The sequence below is a fragment of the Chlorocebus sabaeus genome, chromosome 14 (assembly GCF_047675955.1).
Source record: "Chlorocebus sabaeus isolate Y175 chromosome 14, mChlSab1.0.hap1, whole genome shotgun sequence".
Lineage (NCBI taxonomy): Eukaryota > Metazoa > Chordata > Mammalia > Primates > Cercopithecidae > Chlorocebus > Chlorocebus sabaeus.
Genome location: NC_132917.1, coordinates 94,189,907 through 94,212,548, shown reverse-complemented (window position 1 = coordinate 94,212,548; position 22,642 = coordinate 94,189,907). Strand labels below are relative to the sequence as shown.

The 22,642-nt window shown below is 42.5% G+C and overlaps 2 protein-coding genes across 2 annotated transcripts in view; both read left to right on the top strand.

Moving 5' to 3' along the window:
• The window catches only part of ACOXL (acyl-CoA oxidase like), a 197,792-nt gene that overhangs the window by 46,500 nt on the left and 128,650 nt on the right, over window positions 1-22,642 (top strand). Inside the window, exon 4 of the mRNA XM_073022719.1 lies at window positions 18,731-18,840. Within this exon, the coding sequence (XP_072878820.1) occupies window positions 18,731-18,840 (110 nt within the window). The remainder of the gene's footprint in view (window positions 1-18,730; window positions 18,841-22,642) is intronic.
• Window positions 14,856-18,458, top strand: LOC103241245 (small ribosomal subunit protein uS2-like). Its single transcript, XM_073023335.1, has one exon. It carries the CDS (start codon window positions 16,638-16,640, stop codon window positions 17,502-17,504), a length of 867 nt encoding a protein of 288 aa, XP_072879436.1. The 5' UTR covers window positions 14,856-16,637; the 3' UTR covers window positions 17,505-18,458.

Below are 22,642 nucleotides of genomic sequence, written 5' to 3'. Positions count from 1 at the left end.
AGTTGAAACAGACAAACTGAATTGTCCTATAATCTTAAAGAAATTGAACCCTTCATAATAATATAAAAGCTCCTGAAAAATAGATCTCTCGGCCTTGAAGCCTTGGAGAATTCTATTTACCATTTAAAGAAGAATGTTACTCTCTCCTCTTCTATTTTCAGAAAATTCTATTTCCAGAAAACAGAAGAGGAGAGGGTACTCCTTGATCATTTTAGAAGGCTAGTATTACTCTGATACTAAAAGTAGACAAAGATAGAAGAAAAAAGGAGTAAAGCTACATGATAGTAGCACTCATGAATGTAGATACAGAAATCTTCAACAAAATATTAACAAATTGAATCTGATAATGTACAAAATGAATTACATGTGGCAACCTAGTGGAATTTATCTCTAATGTGCAAGTATGCTTCAACGTTCAAAAGTCAGTCAAATGCAATCCACCACATCAACAGACCAAAGGAGAAAAGGTCACATGATCATGTCAGTTTACACAGAAAAAACATTTGACAAAATCCAACAACGATTCATGATAAAAACTCAGCAAACTAGGAAAGAAGAGAATTTCCTCAACTTGAAAAAGAGAGTCTACAAAAATTATAGCTAACATCATGCTTAATAGTGGAACATTGAATACTATTCCCCCAAGATTAGGAAAAAGGCAAGAATGTCCATTGTTATTCAACTAGTGCCAAAAGTTTTAGCAGTGCAATAAGGCGATAAAAATAAATTAAAACATAGAGATTAGAAGGGAAGAAAAAACTGTAGCTTTCTGACAACGTTGCAAAAGCAATCCAGTGGAGGAAAGATGGCCTTTTAAGCAAATAGAGGTGGAGTAATTGGACATCCACAGGCAATAAACTGAACCTCAACCGAAGTCTCACACATTATAAAGAGATCTAACTCAAAATGAATTACTTAAATATAAAATGTAAAATGATAAAGCTTTTAGAAAAAAGGATAAAATCCTTGAGACCTAGGGATAGGGAAGAAGTTCTTAGGGTTGACATCAAAAGCACATTTCATAAAAGGAAAAATTGGTAAGCTGGATTTCATGAAAACTAAATTTTTTGTTCTATGAAAGACCGTGTGAAGAGAATGAAAAGATAAGCTATAGACAGGAAGAATATATTTTCAAATGACACCTCCAACAAAGGACTTGAGTCTAGAATGTATAAAGAACTCTCAAAACTCAACACTGAAAAACAAACAATCCAATTAGAAAGTGGTCAAAGAACATCAGCAGACATTTCACGGAAGAGGATAATCCCATGGCAAACAAGCACATGAAAATAGGTACATCATTGTAGCCATTATGGAAATGCAAATCAAAACTCCTATGAGATATTACTACATTTCTATTAGAATGGCTAAAATAAATATTAATAACATGAAAATTGAATAATCTTTGTGGATTGCACCAACACTGTTTTCCTGGTTGGGATGCCATTAAATGTTGTGTAAAGTGTTACCACTGGGAGAAAACAGTTAAAGGGTGCATAGGATCTCTCTGAATTATTTATTTCTTTTGCTTCATTGCTACAGTTACATTCATGTAAATGCTACAATTATATTTAAAGAATTTTTTAAAAGGTATAAAACAAAAACCTATGCATGAGTAAGTTTAGAAAGAAATAGAGCAAAATATTGATACCTCTATGTTGTAAGTGGTCTTGACGATTAAAAAAGAACATTCTTTCCATTGTTATTTATCTTAAAAAGTGTATTAGAATGAGGACGGCGGCATGGTATTTAGTGGCAGCTCCCCATTCCCTCTTAGCTTTTAGCAATATCTATAGGAGAGTAGCTTGTTTGGGGGAGAATTGAGACTTACAGTTTAACTTGGGCTAGATTAAAAATTGTCTGTTTTTTGTCTCCCTCCTGTTTAAATGTTACATCAAAAAGTCTTCTTAAGAATATTCAGTAATTCAGACACTAATTCACATTCTCCATCTCAGCTTGTGATCCAAGTGAGTTTTTTTGACAACTTGCTCTTTGGGAGTATATTTTAAACATAAGCATGTGATTCAACAGCACTTGACCCTGAAGTTGTGATTTAGTGCTTTTAATTGCAAGCTCTAGCTTGTGAGCATTATGGAAAGGCTGTTTAGTGTGTTATGGGAATGGTCACAATTTCTGACTGTGAACTCAAGTGGAAGCATGGGGAAAAACAGGGACTCCTTGTTGTTTATCACGTAAGTGGGAGCATGGAACATGAAACGAGGAACTCTGAACCGTGAACAGCAGGAACGTGCAGGGATGCTGGGCTGCAGGGAGGCTGAGCAACTGGTTGGGAGAATGAACATCATCAGCACAGAAAGCCGGGCACCCTGTGCACTAAGAACGCACACAAGTGCTCCAAGGCCTAGGCTGGGGAAGGAACCAGGGCGTAGTCCAGTTTCACAGTCTGCTAAGAAAGAGATCACCAGAGACCTTAAGTCCAGACTGTAAGCCTTGTTTTGACCAATTTGCCAGACAGATATCTTCCAGACACATACTGGAAAAATGCTACCTCAAGTGATGATCCAGCTGGAAACACTTCTTGTATAAGTGGGATATGTCAAGGGTCCCCAAGATCACCCCCAGGATTGATGATTCACTAGGAGAACTCACAGGACTTGACATATACTTATACTCATGGCTATGATTTATTACAGCAAAATCATATGTAAAAAATACATATATACACACACACGCATCTCTGTCTCTCACACACACACAAACACACACTCTCACACACACACAAAATGCAAGGTCAGCAAAGGAAAAAGGCACATGGGCTAAAGTACAGAGGAAACCAGAAACAAGTTTCCAAGAGTCCTCTCTCAATGGAGTCATGCAGGACATGCTTAATTCCCCCAGCAACAGATTGTGACAATGCATGCGAAATGTCTACCAGGGAAACTCAGTAGAGACTCAGTGTCCATGGTTTTTATTGGGGGCTGGTCATGTAGACTCCCTCTGCCTAGCACATATCAATGCAGACTTTCAGAAGAAAGCACATGTTCAGCACAAACCACATTGTGTGCTCAAACGGTTTGGCACAGTGAGCCACCCTTATCAGTCAAGGAATGGTGGGAATCTTCCCAAACCCAAGTTCCCAGGTGCAGTCTCAGGATAGCAGTCTCAGGCCTTTCATGTTAACTTTATTTTGCACATCATGCCATAAGATAAAGCATATGCCCTTCCTGATTGGCATTAGTGCCCTTCCCTCTTCAAGGTCAAATAACTAGAATAAATAAAAACCAGGAATAAGTAAATGACAATGTCAATGACATTGACAGTGGGAGAGAGGCCACCAGATGACCAAGTATTTTTATTACTTTCTGGAGAATGCAAAGCATGGAATGAAATTGACAGGCCAGCCTGCTGCAGCTTGAATGTTTTTGTCTCTCCATGATTAATGTGACAAAACCTACCAAGGTGATGGTATTAGGAGGTGGGGCCTTTGAGAGGTGATTAGATCACAATCACTCTGCCCTCATGGGTGGGTGTAGCGCCTTGTCAAAGAGAGCTTCCTTGCCTCTTACACCATATGCAGACCCAGCAAGAAAGTGCCATCTGTGAACAAGGAAGTGAGCCCTCAGCAGACACTGAATCTACCACTACCTTGATCTTGGACTTCCCAGACTCTAGAACTGTGAGAAATCAATTTCTGTTGTTTATAAGCCACCCAGTTTATGGTATTTTGTTATAGCAGCCTGAGCTGACTAAGACACAAGCTGAGTGGACACAACTGGAGGTGGGGGTTGTTTCTTCTGGATGACCCTGGAGAGACAATGGGTCACAAGGATTGAGAGCAGGAGAGGAATTCAGGCGGAGGGTCATGCATTTCCATGAAGGCCTGTTTAATAGCAGGACACCCAGTTCCCCACAACAGAGCACCTGACTGCAGTAATAGCATCTGCCACAGCTCCAGAAACCTTCTCTGGGAAGAAAACTTAACAGCCTGGCCAGGCAGTGCTTGGTCCCTTGGGGTGAGAGACCGAGATCCCTGAATACATAGCTTAGTGCTGGGGAGGGTCAGCCTGCTTGTTTGCCGTCAGTGAGCACCGCCTCATAGGAAACCTGCCAGGTGACTGCCCTGTGTTGGACCCAGAGTTTTCTGCTGCTGAGTATCCAGGGGTGATGCCTCCACAGTGATGGGAGGTGGTGCTGGCTGCCTGTACTGGTCCACTCAGCCTTCCACTTGTACGTTGGAATCTCCCCATTTGGGGGAGGCCACCCTTCTCTGGGCTGGATCCTGCTTTGATTCTCCTTATTGAAGTAGAGATGGAAATTTCAGAAGACATAGGGGAGAAACTGGCCAGTGAGTTTCACAATATTCTGATATTACCTACAGTGCTTTCAGCTCTCTACCGGAAGGTAAAACTTTTGAGATCCTGAAGGTGCTAGGTTGCTGTGCCATGATTGAGGGGATGTGCTGTGGCATTTCTGCAGGCTTTACATGTTTCCCTTTAAGCAAGATGGAAAGTTTTCTGACCCTTTTATTATTTGCCAGGGCAGAGGTTGTAGCCCCTTGGTGAAATTTAATTATACCCTCCACCAAATCCAATTACTACCCACACCCATGAAATCCCATTATAACTTTCTTTTGCTTCATTAGAGATACACCAAGACAGGTCCCTTCCTAATCCATTATGGCAGATTCCCTAAAGAATGTTAGTTAGAGATTTTGCATATATTGTTTATTACGTCACCGTGCAAATATGCAAAGATGCAAATGACCTGCCATTAACTTGCTTAAAGACCAGGAAGGGTGTCCTCTTCCTGACTGGTCTGCGTGGCTTCTGTTGCAGAGACCTCTGTCTTGGAACTGCCCATGGCAAGATGTGTGCCAGCTGATGGGAGGCCTGGCAGTAATACCATCAAGCCCTATGTCCAGAAGAGCACAAAATGTTTCTCCAATCAGAAGGGAGCATTGGGTTGTTTTGGTACCGGGCTGTGGCGGGTGGCCAAGAGAACAAAACTCCTTTTGTACTTTTTCCGTGCTTAAAACACTAGACTCAACTGAGATGTAGTTTGGGGTAGGACAGACCTTTCCTGCAGGGGTTGGGGAACCCAGCTGTTCTTCCCCTGCAGGAATGCCTGAGCCGTGCTGTGGGGCAGGCCGGCTGATGTGTGCCGGGTGCTAGCAGTGGGGCATCAGTCCAGTGTAGTTTCTATCAAATTTGAACTGAGGAGGAAAATAAAAGAGACCAAGCACATATCTGTTTTACTCTAAGAAAGCTGATTCCTTAGGAATTTCAGACCCCCGAGGGTATTTTCCTAAGGATAATCAGAGAATTAACAATCAAGCAGCATCAAATTTTTTTGTTTTGTTTTCGTTTTCAACTTTTATAATCAAAAATTTCAAACAAATTTCAAGACAGAAGTTGAAAGACTAGTACAATAAATGTCTGGGCACACCGTCCACCTGGCTTCATTACATGTTAACACTTTGCCATATTAAAATTTCTCTTTTTTACCCTCTATGCATATGTTTGTGTGCGTGTGTGTGTGCATGAAATCATTTGAGAGTAAGTTGCAGACATCAAAACACTTCATCCCTAAGAGCTTCAATGTTCATTTTCTAAAAATAAGGATCTTTTCTTATAAAATCATGATAACCATCATCATACCTAAAAAATGAGCAGTGATCTCATAGCATTATATAAAAAATTTTAAAGAAAAATCAACAGCATGAAAAAGAAGGAGCAAGATGACAAACGTAACAACAGGCACTGGAGGAAGCAAAATAGAGAAACAAAAACTAATTAGTAACCCTAGGGATGTGTGGCCACATTGCATCCATAGAGCAAGAACAGCCTGCTATGAAATACAAGCATTCAGAGATCCATAAGTGATTGGAAACTTAAATATATACATTTACAAAAAAAAAAAAAAACTCCAATATAAGGGCTAAAGAACAAATTTGAGAAAACTTCCCAGAATGAAGATCAGAAAGACAAAAAAGGGGGAGTAGGATTAAAGGGAAATTTCCATTCCATCCATTTTTGATGGATAATCAGTCTAAAATCTATGACATTTCCAAGAAAGGGATTGGAGAATATAGAAAGGCAGGTAAATCGGAGAAATAGAAGAAAATTCTCAAGATCTGAAGAAAGGCAAACAAGTCTGGAGATTGGCAGGACCCATTGGAAAAGACTAGAGCCTGAAAACAACCTGGAGAATTTCAGAACATCAAGCAAGGACGAAGAAAGGCCTCAAAACCCTCAAGCTGAAAAAACGTGGGATTATTTACTAAGGCCTAAGAGTCAGATTGACCACAGACCTCTCAAGCAGCACTGAAGGATGCAATAGCTTCTCAACTGTAATGTACCCATACATCCTTGGATATCTTGTTCAACTTCAGATTCTGGGGTGGGGGGATTCTGTATTTCCAGCAATCTCTTAGGTGATATTATGGCTCCTGGCCTTTGGATCACACTGAGTGGCAAGGGCCTACAGGTCTAGAATAAAATAGAATAATACCTTTAAAGTTCTGAAAAAGGTTGCTTTGAATGTAAAATTTCACAGCTAGCCAAATTATTGATCAAGTATGAGGCAAGATAAAGGCAGATACTCAAATGCACGATAAGTTCACTTGCTGTGCATTTTCTGAAAAATGTTACTTGTGGATGAACTGCAGAAAAGCATTCAAGAAATGAAGAATTTAAAAGACGTGGATCCTTTGTGGGGCTAACCCAAGTGGAGTATGTGTGAAGAAATACCTGGATGGTAGTGATGTGACAAGCCCAGAAAACAATTAGTCCAAATTTGAACAGGAAGTCAGGGATCAAAAGACTGACTTTAAGAAGGAAACAATTTCTGTTCAACAAAAAGAAGCAGGAAGATTCTAGTGGTATGATAGAAAAGGCATGTTTCTTCTTAAAACAAGAGAAAGAAGAGTCCATTAAGACTTCAGGAAAAACAAAATCACTTAAGAAAAGCATGCTCCAACTACGAGCAAACTAAAGCATGACATGAGAATGTATTTGACCTTCACACGGGGAAGCTTCCCCTTCTAGGAGAACAAAAACTACTTAAAAATGGTTATTTCTGGAGTGAGTTATTAAAGGTAAAAGATTGGATAGGAGATTTTTGCTTTTTATTTAAGACTATTTAATAGGGCTTTTAATTTTTAGAGATCAAGTATATTTAAAACCATTAAAAAATATTCTCTCCCCTTGATACAAAATGTCGGGGAGGGAAGAAAAGGAATGAAGAGTGACAAAGAAAGGAAGGGCTTTTCAAGAGAACACACCAACTCATGATACACGCAAGCCCACCCCATCCTCCAACTAACAACCCTCTTTACTCCCACGACTGGGAAGTATTCCAGATTATTCCCCCAGACAAGCAGGACATCACATGTTAGAATGAGACCCTGAGACCGGCCTGTGTAAGGCGGTGGGTGTGGACTGAACCTTGGGCTGAGGAACTTGGACTCCTTTCCTCCAGGAAGGAACCACATAGTGGACCTGAAAGAACATTCTCACTGAAGCCCTAGCCCTCTGGCTGTAGGGTGAGCCCCACGGATCAGCAGGTAAAGATGTTGAGATGCCAGTGAAGAAAGTGCAGATACCCCTAACGTCAGAGGTGGGGGCTGGGTCCACCCAATTGCATGACATGAAGCATCAATTTTAAGGCTTGTGACTTGAATGGCAGCAGCAGGGGCTGTAGGAGTGGCTAGTGCAGGAGTGACAGGGCTGTGGGTAACAGCTCTGCTTCCCTGGAAGAGCCCCTGCCTTCCTCTTCTGAGGGCCTCCTGGAGAGAGAGTGAGCAAGTGGAGGGCTGAGGGCCTCACCCAGCAGAATCAGAGCAAACAGTTCAATGGACCTTCCCTGAAACCTGCAGACAGGGACTTACATCCAGAATTACCTCTGATGATGGCAGAAGGGAGGTATAGAGGTGTGTGAAATGGGGCCAGACAGGCAGGCAGAGGCCTGGCGGGTGAAGGCCGTCAAGGCCATGGGGGATGATGGGGGTGGGGGGGCAGCCAAGCGTGGGCCTGGGCCCAAGTTCTCAGCCTGGAGGGGGATGGTGGTGCCCAGGCCAGGGTGGCGGCATTGGAAATGAAGTGTAGAGGAGGGCTGGAAGATCAGTCTGAGGGACAGAATTGATACAATGCATTCCCAAAATGTGAGCATTCTGTGTTTTCGGGATGTGGAAGAACTTTGGAGTGATTTTAGAAAAGAGGACCAAGGTAGTTAGAACAGACAAGTTCTGTTTTTCTCTTTCCAAATCCATTGACCCATACACAAAACTGGCACTAAGTTTTTCGAAACCAGATGTAGCAGCATCTAAATATTTACATTTTTCCTCATCGGGACTCCATGTGTGAGATTCTGGAGAAAAGGGAGCCTTCTGGATCTGGGGCCTTTGTTCATCTTTTCTTCTCTGCTCCCCAGAATTTGATTTTAATGTAGTTTTTCAAATTGGAGATTATGAGTTCTTGACAGAATGTGTTAATTTTGTGTCTTAATTTTGATGATCATCTAAACAGATACAGTCCAAGCAGTACACACAGATCATCAGGATAACAGCCACATAACCAGAGATTGCCGTGGGGATTCTGGCCTTTGTCTTGCACTGCTAAGCCCGTCAGCACCAGAGAACACCTTCTTGATCACCAGGAACCAATGAGGAAAGAACAGATGTAGGTATTCTATGATTAAAACATCTGTGTTTAGTGGAGGCCAAAGATTGGTATGATGTGTTTGCTGCTTGAAGAGGTATCTTAGTCCATGTCTTCTTCTGTAACAGAATACCACTAAGTAATTGACAAAGAACAGACATTTATTTCTCACAGTTCTGGAGGCGGGGGAGTCCAAGATCAAGATGCTGGCGTCTGGTGAGAGCTACTCTCTGCTTCCAATATGGCGCCTTGAATATTGTGTCCTCACATGGCAGAAGGCAGAAGGGGAGAAAGGGGTGAACTCACTCCATCAAGCCCTTTTCTAAAGGCACCTAATCCCATCCACAAGGGAGGAGCCCTCATGGCCTAATCACCCCTGAATATCTCCACCTTTTAATACTATTACATTGGCAATACCTAAATTTTAGAGGAGACACATTCAAACCATAGCAGGGAGTTTTACAGCTCACAGAGAAGTATGGCAGAGGGATCTCTCTGCCCAGTCCTCAGGGGTGTGGGCATAACTCCCCCAAAGGAACTGGCACAGGCTTGAAAAAAACAAGTTCATGCTGCAAAACACTGTCTGTCACATGTGATTAGGGCTGTTGATTTGAATCTTATTGGTTTTGTAGTTTTGCTTGTATTTAATTTCATAGTTTAGAGTTGAACAAGAGCTATAAACATAAGGTGTTTATATCTAGTTTTATGTTTGAACATGTTTGAGTAACGTTATAATTTGAAACAACTTAAATCAACATTGGGGGTTAAGGAGAATTGTTTTTCTTTCAGAAAGGGTTTGCATGGTACTCAAGTTGTAACAAACTAAGTAGGATTTCTTTTTTAACATTCTGCCCATTGCCATTTCATTCTTCATTTTGTCACAGATTTAAGACAAGTTACTTTCTCTTTTCAATTGAAAAAAATTCCACAAGTAACATGTATTCCAACGACACTGGATGGTTTGCTGTTGTCATCCAGGGCTTGGGTTTCGGGAGGGGGCTGACACACGCATGCACTATGAGGAAGCTTGCTGGAAATGAGGGCGATAGGGGGATGAGTGGGGGTTAGAGGGAGGCCAGGGGAGGTGAGAATGGGATGGGAAAACACTTGGGAACAGCAGCTGGCCCTGCACTAGGGAAGGTGGGCACATCTGCTTCCTGGAGTTCAGGTTAGCAGTCAGACACGTTTGCCTGCGTGTAATAAATACCCATCTAAAGTGGCTGAAACCATAAGAACACCAGCCATGCTCCTTGGTGACCCCACAGCTGGGGCCTGTCTGCCCTTGAGTCCCTTGCTTCTGTCCAGCGTCCAGTTCCACTGACACTGGAGTGATTTCTGGGTCGTCTCAGCAGTGTCTTAAAACAGCTGCCACAATTCTAGGGAAGATAGCACGAGGGAAAACCTTCCCCAGAAACCTTCAGCTGAATTCCTCATAGGTCCCATTGGCCAGGGCAGTGCCCGTGGCCCAGCTGTATGAAAAATGGCATTTTCTACCTCTTTAGTGAGAAGTTCGGGCCAGAATGAAGTCTGTATGGGGTGTGAGGGCCGCGGCTGCCTGCAGGAATGGTATGCTCCCGAGCTGGACTCCACTGGGCCGGCTACAGATGGTGATGGGAAGAGCACAGGGGGTGCGGGGCAGAGGTACACTCCCAGGCTCTTTGTACCATGTGCATGGGACCCTTGGACTAGGCCCACAACAGGGATCAGCAGATAAATCACCTTCAAGGCCAGGCAGGTACCTTAATAACTACAGCACGCCCCAAGGGACTCAGAGCACCATGGGGACTGGTGCACATGGAGAGCCTTTGCCCCTTTCCAAGGGGACTGTAACCTCTCCTCAGCTCCCACTGACCATTGCGTTGGGGGAACATTGATTCAGGCTGTGCAGAAATTCTAAGTTTTCAACAGAAGGAAAGCACATAATTTGTTTTTAATGTGAAATGGCCATGGGGGTTGTGAGGGGTGTGTCTAACAAAACCCGTCTATGGCATGGGGTGAGCAACAGAGCCTTGCACACAACAGGCTGCAAAGGAGGGAGCTCTGGAGGAAGAATGCACGCTTAGGCCAGGGCGGCCTCATGGCCAGATAGCCCAGGCTCTTGTTTCACCCACATTGAGGGACTGTGAAATCCTGGGCTTAGCCCCTCTGAGAGTTACAGCCCTCACTTGTAAAACCGGGACCATCACCTGTACCTTGTAGGACTCTTACAGTTACTCCTGTAGAGCACTCGGCATACAGTAGGGGCTCAATTAAGGCTGTGTTGTGGCTATTAGAATAAGCTGTGGGTTCTGCATTTGGTGATGGTTTGGTTGCCAGACACCAGGGCTCACGCCCCTACTGTGGCATGAAGTAGCCTGGGCAAGTTCCAGGTAGGAGAGCCAAAATGTGTCCAGGGGACTGATGTAATGTGGCGCAGATGTGTGGGATGGGAAGCGAAGGGAAGAAGAGACACCAAGAAGGGAGAAAGGGACTGGAAGAGCTCCCGGTTCCTGTCTACTGTGGCACAGCAAACCACCCCAAACTTCCTAACAGGGGCACACCACAACCACCATGTTGGGCCTGTGGACTCTGCTTTGGCTCAGAAATTCTAACAGGAAATCGCAGAGGTGGCTCATCTGGCAGCCTCCTGGGTCTCCACACCGGGCTCCGGATGCTGACACTGTCACTCAGTTCCCCAAAGCGCCTGGATAAAGACAGCTCTTCAGACAGCAGCCAAGGCCTGGTGTCTAGCCCTGCCCCGTCCCTTCCTGCCACACACCCTGGCCGTCCAGGATTCTCCATGCTGCTGTGTCTCTAAAGGCGCTCTGCCCGCAGCCCTGAAAGTCTTTGTTGCTGCTACCATTCCTTCTCAGATTCAGAATTTATGTCAAGCATGAGTGCGCAGTCCCTCTCTGTGCCCACTGAGCTTTGAGTTCACCTCTCATCTCGTCACATGATCCTGACAGTCTGTCTGCTCTTGCCCCTCCCCCAGCACACCAGGGGTTCCTGCATTTTCTTTGAATCCCCAGTGACTAAACAGAGCCTGGCATACAGTAGGTGCTGCTTAGGTGTGGAATTATTGAAAGCATGGACTCTGGGCTGGGTGTAGTGGCTTACGCCTGTAATCCCAGCACTTTGGGAGGCTGAGGCGGGTGGATCACTTGAGGTCAGGAGTTCGAGACCAGCCTGGCCAACATGGTGAAACCCCATCTCTACTAAAATACAAAAATTAGGTGTGATGGTGGGTGCCTGTAGTCCCAGCTACTCGGGAAACTAAGGCAGGAGAATCGCTTGAACCCGGGAGGCGGAGGTTGCAGTGAACCGAGATCGCACCACTGCACTCTAGCCTGTATGACAGAGTGAATGAAACTCCATCTGAAAGCATGGACTCTGTGTTGAAGTCCTCAGCCCCACTACTTCCTGGCTATGTGACCCTGGCAACTGGCTGAACCTCTCTAGGCCTTGGTTGTCTTATGTGGATAACGGGGTAAGTGATTCTATGAACTACCCAAAGTTGTCATAAAGATTAAATTAGGTATTCCATCTAAAGAGTTTGGAACAGAGCTTAAGTTTGGAGCAGAGCTTAGCCTTAGTAGATAGATGCTCAAAGAAAATGAGTAGTTGCTACTATTAGGTGTTGTATAAATGAATGAACACATGAATGAAGCTCATTCGTTCTTTAAGTCTCAGGTCAAAAGCTCTCCTGTTCCATAAAGCGTTCCCCAGTCCTCATAGTAAAGGGATCCACTTTGAACTTGCTGTGCTTCTGTACCTGTCGTGTTCTTTACAGATGCCTCTGAGTATAGTCGTATGTGCATAGGCTGATCTCTCCGTCTGCACTGGAAGACCCGGGTGACGGCTGTATCTTACTCATCCTTTTAGTGTTCCCTATACTCAATATAAACAGCAGGTGCCTTGTACATAGTAAGTGCTCCATAAATGTGGCTGGAAGGAAGGAGGCAAACCAGAAAGGGGAAACCACTTTATAGCTAACTGGAAAGAGACACTAAGAAGATAAGTTAAACTTGGTCCAGATTGAACTGAAAACAACAACAAAACTAACCACTTTTAAGTTCGATTGAATTGTGCATGTTTTTTTGCTGGGCCTAAATCACTGCGATCCATCCATCCTTCCTGGTTTGAAGTTCAAATCCATGTTTTTTTGTTTTGGTTTGGTTTGGTGTTTTTTGTTTTGTTTTGTTTTTTTCTCTTGAGATGGAGTCTTGCTCTGTGCCCAGGCTGGAGTACAGTGGCGCAATCTCAGCTCACTGCAACCTCCGCCTCCCAGGTTCAAGTCAAATCCATGTTTAAGGCCCAGTAATTACTCAGAGCTGCTTACATGTTGGTTTCTGTGCTAAAGTAGTCCTTCCCCTTCCCTTTCCCCTTCCCTCTCTTCTCTCCCCGTTCCTTCTCTCGTCTCTCTTCTCCTCCTCTCCTCTGTTCCCCTCCCCTCCTCTTCCCTCCCTTCTTCTTCTGTCATCCCCTCCGTCTCTACCTCTTATTTCTTCTAGCCAGGGAATTTTTAAAGATTCTCCCCAAAGAAATCTTGCCTTGATGGGATGTCCAGCATCTAAAAGAGGTAGAGAGTTAAAATGCATGATGGTGAAAAATCAAGACCATCCACTTGGTCTTTTCCTCATTCTCATACCCCTAGGTGACCCGTGAAATGCCCTTCAGGAATCTAGGCTTGCCAGATGTAGAAGAAAGAAATATAGGATGCCTAGCTGCATTTTTATTTCAGGTAAACATGAATATTATTTCAGTATAAGTATGTCCCATGCAATATTTGGGTGTCCAAATATAAATTGGGTGTCCTCTCTTTTATCTGGCAATCGTATTGAAACCCCTAGGGCCAGGGCCAGCTTCATGGGGTGAGAGGTGAGCAGTGGTACAGGACCCTGCACTCAGAAGGGACTATGCTTGGTTTAATGCCCTGTTCTCATCATCATAAAATTCTTAGTAATATTTGAACAAGGGGGCCGGCATTTTAATTTTGTGTTGGGCCCCAAATTATGTAGCCAGTCTACCTAGGGTTCCTTAGAGCATGATTTGGGGCCCAGTGCCATAAGTACTGCCACGTTGAGTGAATTTACCACTCTATGGTACAAACCCAAGTGCGGCCCCACTGCCTAGAATCATAATGGTTATCTGGTGGGCTCTCCTTAGAAATCCCATTTTTCTATTATAATTGGCTCTAAGTCTTTCTGCCTTGGCAGCAAACTCTACTTGTTAGGCTCTTTAATCCAAGTTTCACTGTACCTAGCATAAATCAGTGAAATGCTTAGTGTGTGGAAATGCTGGTTGCTTCATAGATGCCTTGAAAAGTGATTTGACCTTAAAAATAACTTTTATTGGTGTTACATAATCATGTTGCACGATGCATATGATATTTATTGCAAATGTATGTTGATGATGTCATCATTCTGCACAATTGCTAAGACTCATAGTTTCCAAATGTTGGCTGTAGATTTGCTTGATTCCTCCTGCAGATGGGATCTTTTTTAAAAGAAAAGACGTGGACGTTTTGACTGCTCACTCACCCTAGAGTTCTACTAAGAAAGGGGCTCCTGAGCAGGTGTATATGAAAATAAAGAGTGCAGAACCAGAGAACTGTATGAAGAGCCACAAAAACACCATCCACAATCACCTATCACAAGTTGTCTTAAGGAAACCTCGAATAAGTAAAACACCAGACCACCAGACTTAGAGGAGAATGTAATCACTTGTGTTGCCGAAAATGTTTCACTTTATTAAACAATCTACTACTAGGTCCATTTTAAGTAATGAAATATCTAGAACTAAAACATGTAATGAATAAAATTGGTTTTGAATTTCTTAGTTTTGATAGTCACCATTGTTATGTAAGAGATCACTTTTTTATTTTGTTTTTGGAGACAGAGTCTCACTCTGTCGCCCAGGCTGGAGTGCAGAGATGTGATCTCAGCTCACTGCAACCTCCATCTCCTGGATTCAAGCGATTCTCCTGCTTCCTGAGTAACTGGGACTCTAAGCACACACCACCATGCCTGGCTAATTTTTTAATGTTTTTAGTAGAGATGGGGTTTCACTATGTTGGCCAGGCTCTTGACCTCAGGTGATCCACCCACCTTGGCCTCCCAAAGTGCTGGGATTACAGGCGTGTGCCACTGCGCCTGGCCAAGAGATCACTTTTTAGGGGAGTCTGGGTGATGGCTGGAGAGAATCATTCTGTGTGCTTTTAACTTTGCATCTTGTGTGAGTCTACAATTATTTTTAAATAGAGTTAAAAATTATACACACATACACACACACACACATCCTATGTAGTATATTATAATATATTCAGGAACACCTCTATGAGGTGAAACAAGCACATCTTCATTGCATACTCAGTCTAGGTGGTGACTGATCTCTCTTTGCCTCTGCCTGGTAAGTTATAAAATAAAGAGACTGTAATGCCCAAATCCCATGGTAGCTGATAGCTTCAATCACTTAATCTTTCACCAAGGGGGCATCAACAGCAGAAAAGAAACTCATTTGAAAAATCATGTCTCCTTATCTCATGACCTAGAAAAGGAGCAGAGATCCAAAGTGAGTAATCTGCTTTTGTGATGTTTGCCAGAACCAAATTTATCTCCTTTGTCTTTCTTAAGTTTAGCACCTGAACTTGATGCTTGTATCATTCTAATTTTAATTCTGGTTAGAGTGAGTGAGTTCTACCCAATTTTAGTTGCTTAAATGGAAAAAGTGGAAACCGTGGCAGAAGTTAAAGGAGATTATCAAGGAATTGGACGTATTAGATGAGATAGGGAGAACAGGAAGGGAATGTACTTAGTCATTCACTCTTTCAACGGTGAGTCCTCGCCTCTGGGCTCTGAACAATACGTTGTCTGATGACACAAGGATGGACACACTCTGACCCGCCGGCACTAGCTTTCCAGGCTGTAGGAAGACAGCAAGGCAGTAAACAAGTTGTGGTCTGCAGCACCAGGTAGCCATAAATGCTATGGAGAAAAATAGAGCAATGGGGAAAGCTGTGGGGGTGGCAATCAGAGAAAGCAATTTGTTCATACTTGGAATGACGTTGCTTCTGCACAAGAGTTAAGATAGAGTTACAGCCGTCATAAATTTTATAGATTAGCAAAAACAAAGCTACATCTTAATCCTGGTATTGCGTTAGTGAAATGGAACTGGATTGCTATATCACTTTAATTTTAATTATAGTTAAAGTCAGTTTATTTTCCCCACTTTTCCAGATCCTGGCAGGGTTTGATTCTCACACTTATTTTATATAGCAGCAGCCATAAAAATGTACATGTTCTTTGACCCGTAATGCAGTGATTCTCAGTCTCACTGGACCTAATGCCCTCTTTTTGACAATAAATATTTTGTAACACTCCCTTTACTATCCTAAATGAAATCACGGATCACATAACCTAGCTAGAGACATAGTTGCAAGAATTCAAGACAATACTTAAGGAAACCAAAGGAAAGTTATTTATATTATAATAAAGTAAACATGAACACAGCAAGATATACAGTGCCTGCATCTATACTCAGAATTACTGTGTCAGCCTCGAATGCAGATGCCCAGACTTATGGACCAGTCACACCTGGGAGCATCGCAGGTTGCCATGGCGATGGGAAAGGAGAGGAGGCTGTGTCACTTATGTGCTGGTCTAAAGCACCTCTAATTTCAAGGGAACAGGGGAGTTTAATTCTTCCATAGGCCTGGGACTTGGAAAACCTGAAAGCTTTGGTGTAACTAAGTTCAGGGCTCTTAACTGCCTGCGTGTATTTGACCACATGGCATTTGACAGGACATGGGGTATGGCACAGTCCTCAGTTGGTTGAGACGATCCCATGCATTTCACACCTGGCTCTGCCCACCAATGCCAATAAAGCTCCCCCAGGCAAAAATTCTTTGAAAGTTTTCAGCATCCCTCTTGTTGGCAGAGTGGCCCTCTTGAAGAACCTCTGTATCTTTTCCGCGCTACCTACAGAGGGATCCATACGGCGTAGTTCTGGATTCCCGTCGTAACTTAAAGGGAAACTTTCAGAATGTCCGGAGCCCTTGATGTCCTGCAAATGAAGGAGGAGGATGTCCTTAAGATCCTTGCAGCAGGAACCCACTTAGGTGGCACCAGTTTTGACTTCCAGATGGAACAGTACATCTATAAAAGGAAAAGTGATGGCATGTATATCATAAATCTGAAGAGGACCTGGGAGAAGCTTCTGCTGGTGGTTCATGCCATTGTTGCCGTTGAAAACCCTGCTGATGTCAGTGTTATATCCTCCAGGAATACTGGCCAGAGGGCTGTACTCAAGTTTGCTGCTGCCACTGGAGCCACTCCAATTGCTGGCCGCTTCACTCCTGGAACCTTCACTAACCAGATCCAGGCAGCCTTCAGGGAGCCACAGCTTCTTGTGGTTACTGACCCCAGGGCTGACCACCAGCCTCTCACGGAGGCATCTTATGTTAATCTACCTACCATTGCTCTGTGTAACACAGATTCTCCTCTGCACTATGTGGACATTGCCATCCCATGCAACAACAAGGGAGCTCACTCAGTGGGTCTGATGTGGTGGATGCTGGCTCGGGAAGTTCTGCGCATGTGTGGCACCATTTCCTGTAAACACCCGTGGGAGGTCATGCCTGATCTCTACTTCTACAGAGATCCTGAAGAGATTGAAAATGAAGAGCAGGCTGCTGCTGAAAAGGCAGTGGCCAAGGAGGAATTTCAGGGTGAATGGACTGCTCCAGCTCCTGAGTTCACTGCTACTCAGGCTGAGGTTGCAGACTGGTCTGAAGGTGTGCAGGTGCCCTCTGTGCCTATTCAGCAGTTCCCCACTGAAGACTGGAGTGCTCAGCCTGCCACAGAAGACTGGTCTGCAGCTCCCACTGCTCAGGCCACTGAATGGTCTTAAGCTGTTCTTGCACGGGCTCTTAAGCAACATGGAAAAATGGTTGATGGAAAATAAACAACAGTTTCTTAAAAAAAAAAAAAAAAAAAAAAGAACCTCTGTATCAATGAAGTTCATGGGGAATTATTCACAGGTAATAATACAAAATATGACTATGCTATTTGTCGGCTTATATTGCTATCAAGGTTATTATGACAGTGTAAAACTGGAAACAACCTAAGCATACAACCAAATGGAAATGTTTAGTTAGCTATGATTTATCAAAACAAAATTATAGGGTCAGTAAATAAATAGAATTCTACACAACAGTGCAAACCAAAAATGTCATTTATGATATACTGTTGATTGAAAACATGCATAACATTTTATATAATCTATATAAAAACATGCATGCATATAAAGAAAAGAAGAAATATTCTGAAATTGATAATTGAAAGAGAATGAATCCGCTATGTATTGATTTGTAACAAACCACCCCAAAATGTAGTGCTTTGAGACAACAGTTTGTTAGCTCATGATTCTGTAGGTCAACAGTTTGGGCCAAGCTCACATGGTGTGGTTTTTCTGCTGTCCTGCTGGTCTTCCCTGGGCTCACTCATGCTGTGGCAGCAGCATGTCGGGGCTGAGTGGGAGCATGCTGGTCCAAGGTGGCCTCACTCACATATCTAGTGGTTGTTGCTGACCATCAGCTGAGTTTCTGCAGCGGGCTAGCCATGGACATCTTCTTTGAACCACCACAGAAGAGCATGCAGTATTTTAGGCTCCAATTATAACTTTAAAGCTACTGAAGTATAAGATTGATAGAGGGTAGACATTGTTTTATTTGTGCATTTCAATACTATTCCCCAAAGGTCTAATTGACCAGAGAATGTCAGGGGTGAAAAAGAGAACGGACCAGCCATCTGGTCCACGGAAGACAAGTGGGTTGTACCAAAGTGTCAGCTAAAACAGTTGGTCCCAGGACCACTGTTAGAGACTGATACAGGCAGGAAGAGAGAGCAAGCAGTAAGCAGTTAGTGAAGTCAGTCACAGGGGAGGAAGGGGGATGGTGTGATAAATGCCCCACATTTGCCTTAGGAAAGTAGAGGCCATTTTAAGAATCAGGTCTTGTATTTGATTCCTTCCAAGGAGTTTGCTAAGTGACAAATAGATCTTATTGGGTTGCAGTATTAAAGATACTGTCATTTTTTACACTGCTGAGACTGATGAGTGATAAACTCTCTGCACAGGTTGTGGGGCGGGAACTGCTGGCCCAATACACCAAACAGTATGAAGAAAAACCACTCTTTGGTCTGCTCCAAAACTGGGCTGAATCTGTGGGGGACAAGCTGAGAACAAGGTACGTATTACTGAGACCATCGTCATCATCTGTCTTCAGTGGCTTATCATGAAGCCTGCGTTAATAGAGCCTTGGCATAACTCACTCTCACTTGAGATTTTTAGTGTTTGCTATATGCAAGAAATCTGTGAATATGTAAAATTAATGCTTATACACTCACTACCAACTTAAAAACTAAAACATTGCTCATTCTGTTCTTTCTCCTTGAGTTCCTTTTTTACTTCATGTTCACTGTTCCAAGCAGTTTACAGGATTTAATCCTAAAAACCCCATGAGTTTTTATTTCCATTTGGCAAGTTTCCAAATGGTAAGTTCTTATTTCCGTTTCACAGATGAAGAAACCGAGACACAGAGGTTAAGTCCCTTGCTTACCATTTCCAAAGGGTAAGTTCTTATTTCCATTTCACGGATGAGGAAACTGAGGCACAGAGGTTAAGTACCTTGCTCAAGGTTACATGGCTAGTGAGTGGCAGAGATGAGATTTGAACCCAGACAGTCTGGCTTCAACATCCGTGCTTTTGGTTGTTTGTATTGATCTTTCAGTATTGTCCATTAGCTTTATAAATAAAACATAATATATATATAGTATTTTGTAACTTTGTTTTCACTCACTATTTTGTTTCTCTGAATCATTCACATTGTTATGTATAGCTGCAGAACTCCTCTTCACAATATTCTGTAATTTTCCATCCTGTGTGTATGCCACACTGTACTTGTCCATTCTAATCTCTGGTATCTTGGACATTTGGGTCATGTATGGTTTTTTGGTATTTTGCATGATGCTGTTATGAAAAACCCTGTACATGTTTTCTGGGGGATGTGCACAAGAGTTTTTATAGGGCTTTCAAACTTAGTTAACATTACTTAGAGTAAGAAATACACTTTAAATCACCGTGGACACCCATATATCCATAGGACCTCCATTTCAGAAGCAACTGAAGCAAACAGTTCATGGAGCAGTGGCTACCTCCCTGTTTGTTACTAATGATGCTCTCTGATATTTTTAAATTTTATTTTTAAAGAAAACTGATCTTAGCAGAATATTGATTTCAGCCAGACATGGTGCCTCATGCCTGTGATCCTAGCACTTTGGGAGGCCAGGACAGAAGGACTACTCAAGCACAGGAGTTCGAGACCAGCCTGGGCAATATGGTGAGACCCCCTGTCTCTACAAAATTAATACAAAAATTAGCAAGGCATGGTGGCACATAACTGTGGTCCCAGCTGCTCAGGAGGCTGAGGCAGGAGGATCACTTGAGCCTGGGATGCAGAGGTTGAAGTGAGCCGAGATCATGCCACTGTACTCCAGTCTGGGCAACAGAGTGAGACCCTGCCTAAAACAATAAAATAAAATAAAATAAAAATAAAAATAAAAATAAAAAAGGCCGAGTGCAGTGGCTCATGCCTGTGAGGCACTTTGGGAGGCTGAGGCGGGTGGATCACAAGGTCAGGAGATGGAGACTATCCTGGCTAACACAGTGAAACCCCGTCTCTACAAAAAAAATTAGCCGTGTGTGGTGGTGGGCACCTGTAGTTCCAGCTACTCGGGAGACTGAGGCGGGAGGATGGCGTGAACCCAGGAGGCAGAGCTTGCAGTGAGCTGAGATGCGCCAGTGCACTCCAGCCTGGATGACAGGGTGAGACTCTGTCTCAAAAAGAAAAAAAAAAAATACCCCAACCCTTAAACTGATTTTATGACCTATTAGTTATATGCAATCTGTTGTTTGAAAAACACTCCCTTATGGTATATATTACCTAGGAATGGAATTGCTGTGTTATGGAGTAATGTTCAACTTTACTAGATAGTGACAAATTATTTTTCAAGGTAGTTGTTTAAATTTACACCCCCATTAGCAGCATGTATCTTGTGGGGCCTTATTGTGTTCTCACCAACACTTGGTACTATCAGACTTCTTAATTTTTGTCAATACAATATAAGAAATGATCTCTCACCCTGACTTTAAACTGAATTTTTACGATTACTGTTAAGGATGAGCATGATTTCACAGGTCTGTTTGCCATTTGTATTTCTTCCTATGTGAAATGCCTGTTCATGTTTTTTGCCTATTTTTAGCGTGTGTGTGTGTGTGTGTGTGTGTGTGTGTGTGTGTGTGTGTGTCTTGTTCTTATTGATTTTTAAGGGCTCTTTATCCTCTGTTGTTATAAATGCTATAATTACCTTTTCTATGTTTGTGGCTTGTCTTATGTTTTCTTTATGGTGTCTTTTGATTGAGATAAATTCATTAATTACAGTTGAACTTACCAGTCTTTTTATCCAACACTTTCTGCATCATCTATTCTGAAATCATGAAATCTATATCTTTAAAAGTTTGAAAGTCTCACCTTTTACATTTAATTATTGAATCCATACACATCCTTGTGTATGGTTTAAGGAAGGGATCTAATTTTACTTTTCTCCTTCAGGGACAGTGAGTTGTTCCAGCAACATTTACTGAATTGGACATTCTTTCTTAATAACCTGCAAGGTCTCTTCGGCATTTATTAAATCTCCATTGGGAGTTTGTTTTTGGGCTATTTTGTTCCTAGTCTCTTTGTATATTTTTGATCCAACAATACACTGTTGTAATTACTCTGGCGTTATAATAAAATATTACTATAGTATTATATTATTATATCAGAAATGTAATTCAGAATTGTGTTGGCTGTTCAGGATCTTTGGCTATTTCATGTAAGTTTTGTAATCAGTTTGTCAATTTCTTAGAAATAAAACACAGGATGAATATTGTAGGATTGTACTTACATGACATACCTAGAGTAGTCAAATTTGTGGCGATAGAAAGTAGAATATTGGTTCCCAGGTGCTAAGAACAGGAGAGAATGGGCAGTTATTGTTTCATAGGTACAGAGTTTCAGTTTGGGAAGATAAAAACGTTGTGGAGATGAATAGTGGTAATGACTGTACAACAGTGTGAATGTACTTAATACCACTGAGCTGTACACTTTAAAGTAGATAAAATGGGCCAAGTGCAGTGGCTCATGCATGTAATCTCAGCACTTTGGGAGGCTGAGACAGGTGGATCACCTGAGGTCAGGAGTTTGAGACCAGCCTGGGCAACATGCTGAAACCCCGTCTCTACTAAAAACATAAAATTAGCCACGCGTGGTGGTGCATGCCTGTACTCCCAGCTACTTGGGAGATTGAGGCAGGAGAATTGCTTGAACCCAGAAGGTGGAGGTCACAGTCAGCCGAGATCGCACCATTGCACTCCAGGCTGGGCAACAAGAGCAAAACTTCATCTCAAAAAAAAAAGCAAATAATGTTAAAATGGTAAATGTTTTGTTATTTGTATTTTACCACAGGCCTGAAAACCTGCTGAAAGTTGCTTTGAAAGTATATTAAATCTATAGATTTGCAGAAAATTTGACATATTTATAAAGCAGGTCTTCCTCTCAAAGATTTTCATCTTCAAAGTGTCCTCTAGGGTTGTATAATTTTTTCCATACATAGTATATCCTTTCATAGATTTATTACTAGTTACTCCATAATTTTGTTGCTAAACGAATATTTTTAAATTGTGATTTTTATAGTTAATGGTTTATTATACGTGCAGTTGGGTTTTGTGTATAAATTTGACTGTAAAGAAATTTCTTTTAAATATGTCTGTAGATTCTTTGGAGGTTTTTTCCATAGACAATCATTTGCAAATTATAAATTTTTATTTCTTCCTTTCCAACTATTATTTCTTTTGTTCTTTTCATGTCTCACAGCAAGAGCTAGGACCGCCAACACAATTTGAATAGAAGCCATCTTACAGGGTGTTCTTTTGCATTATTGCTGATT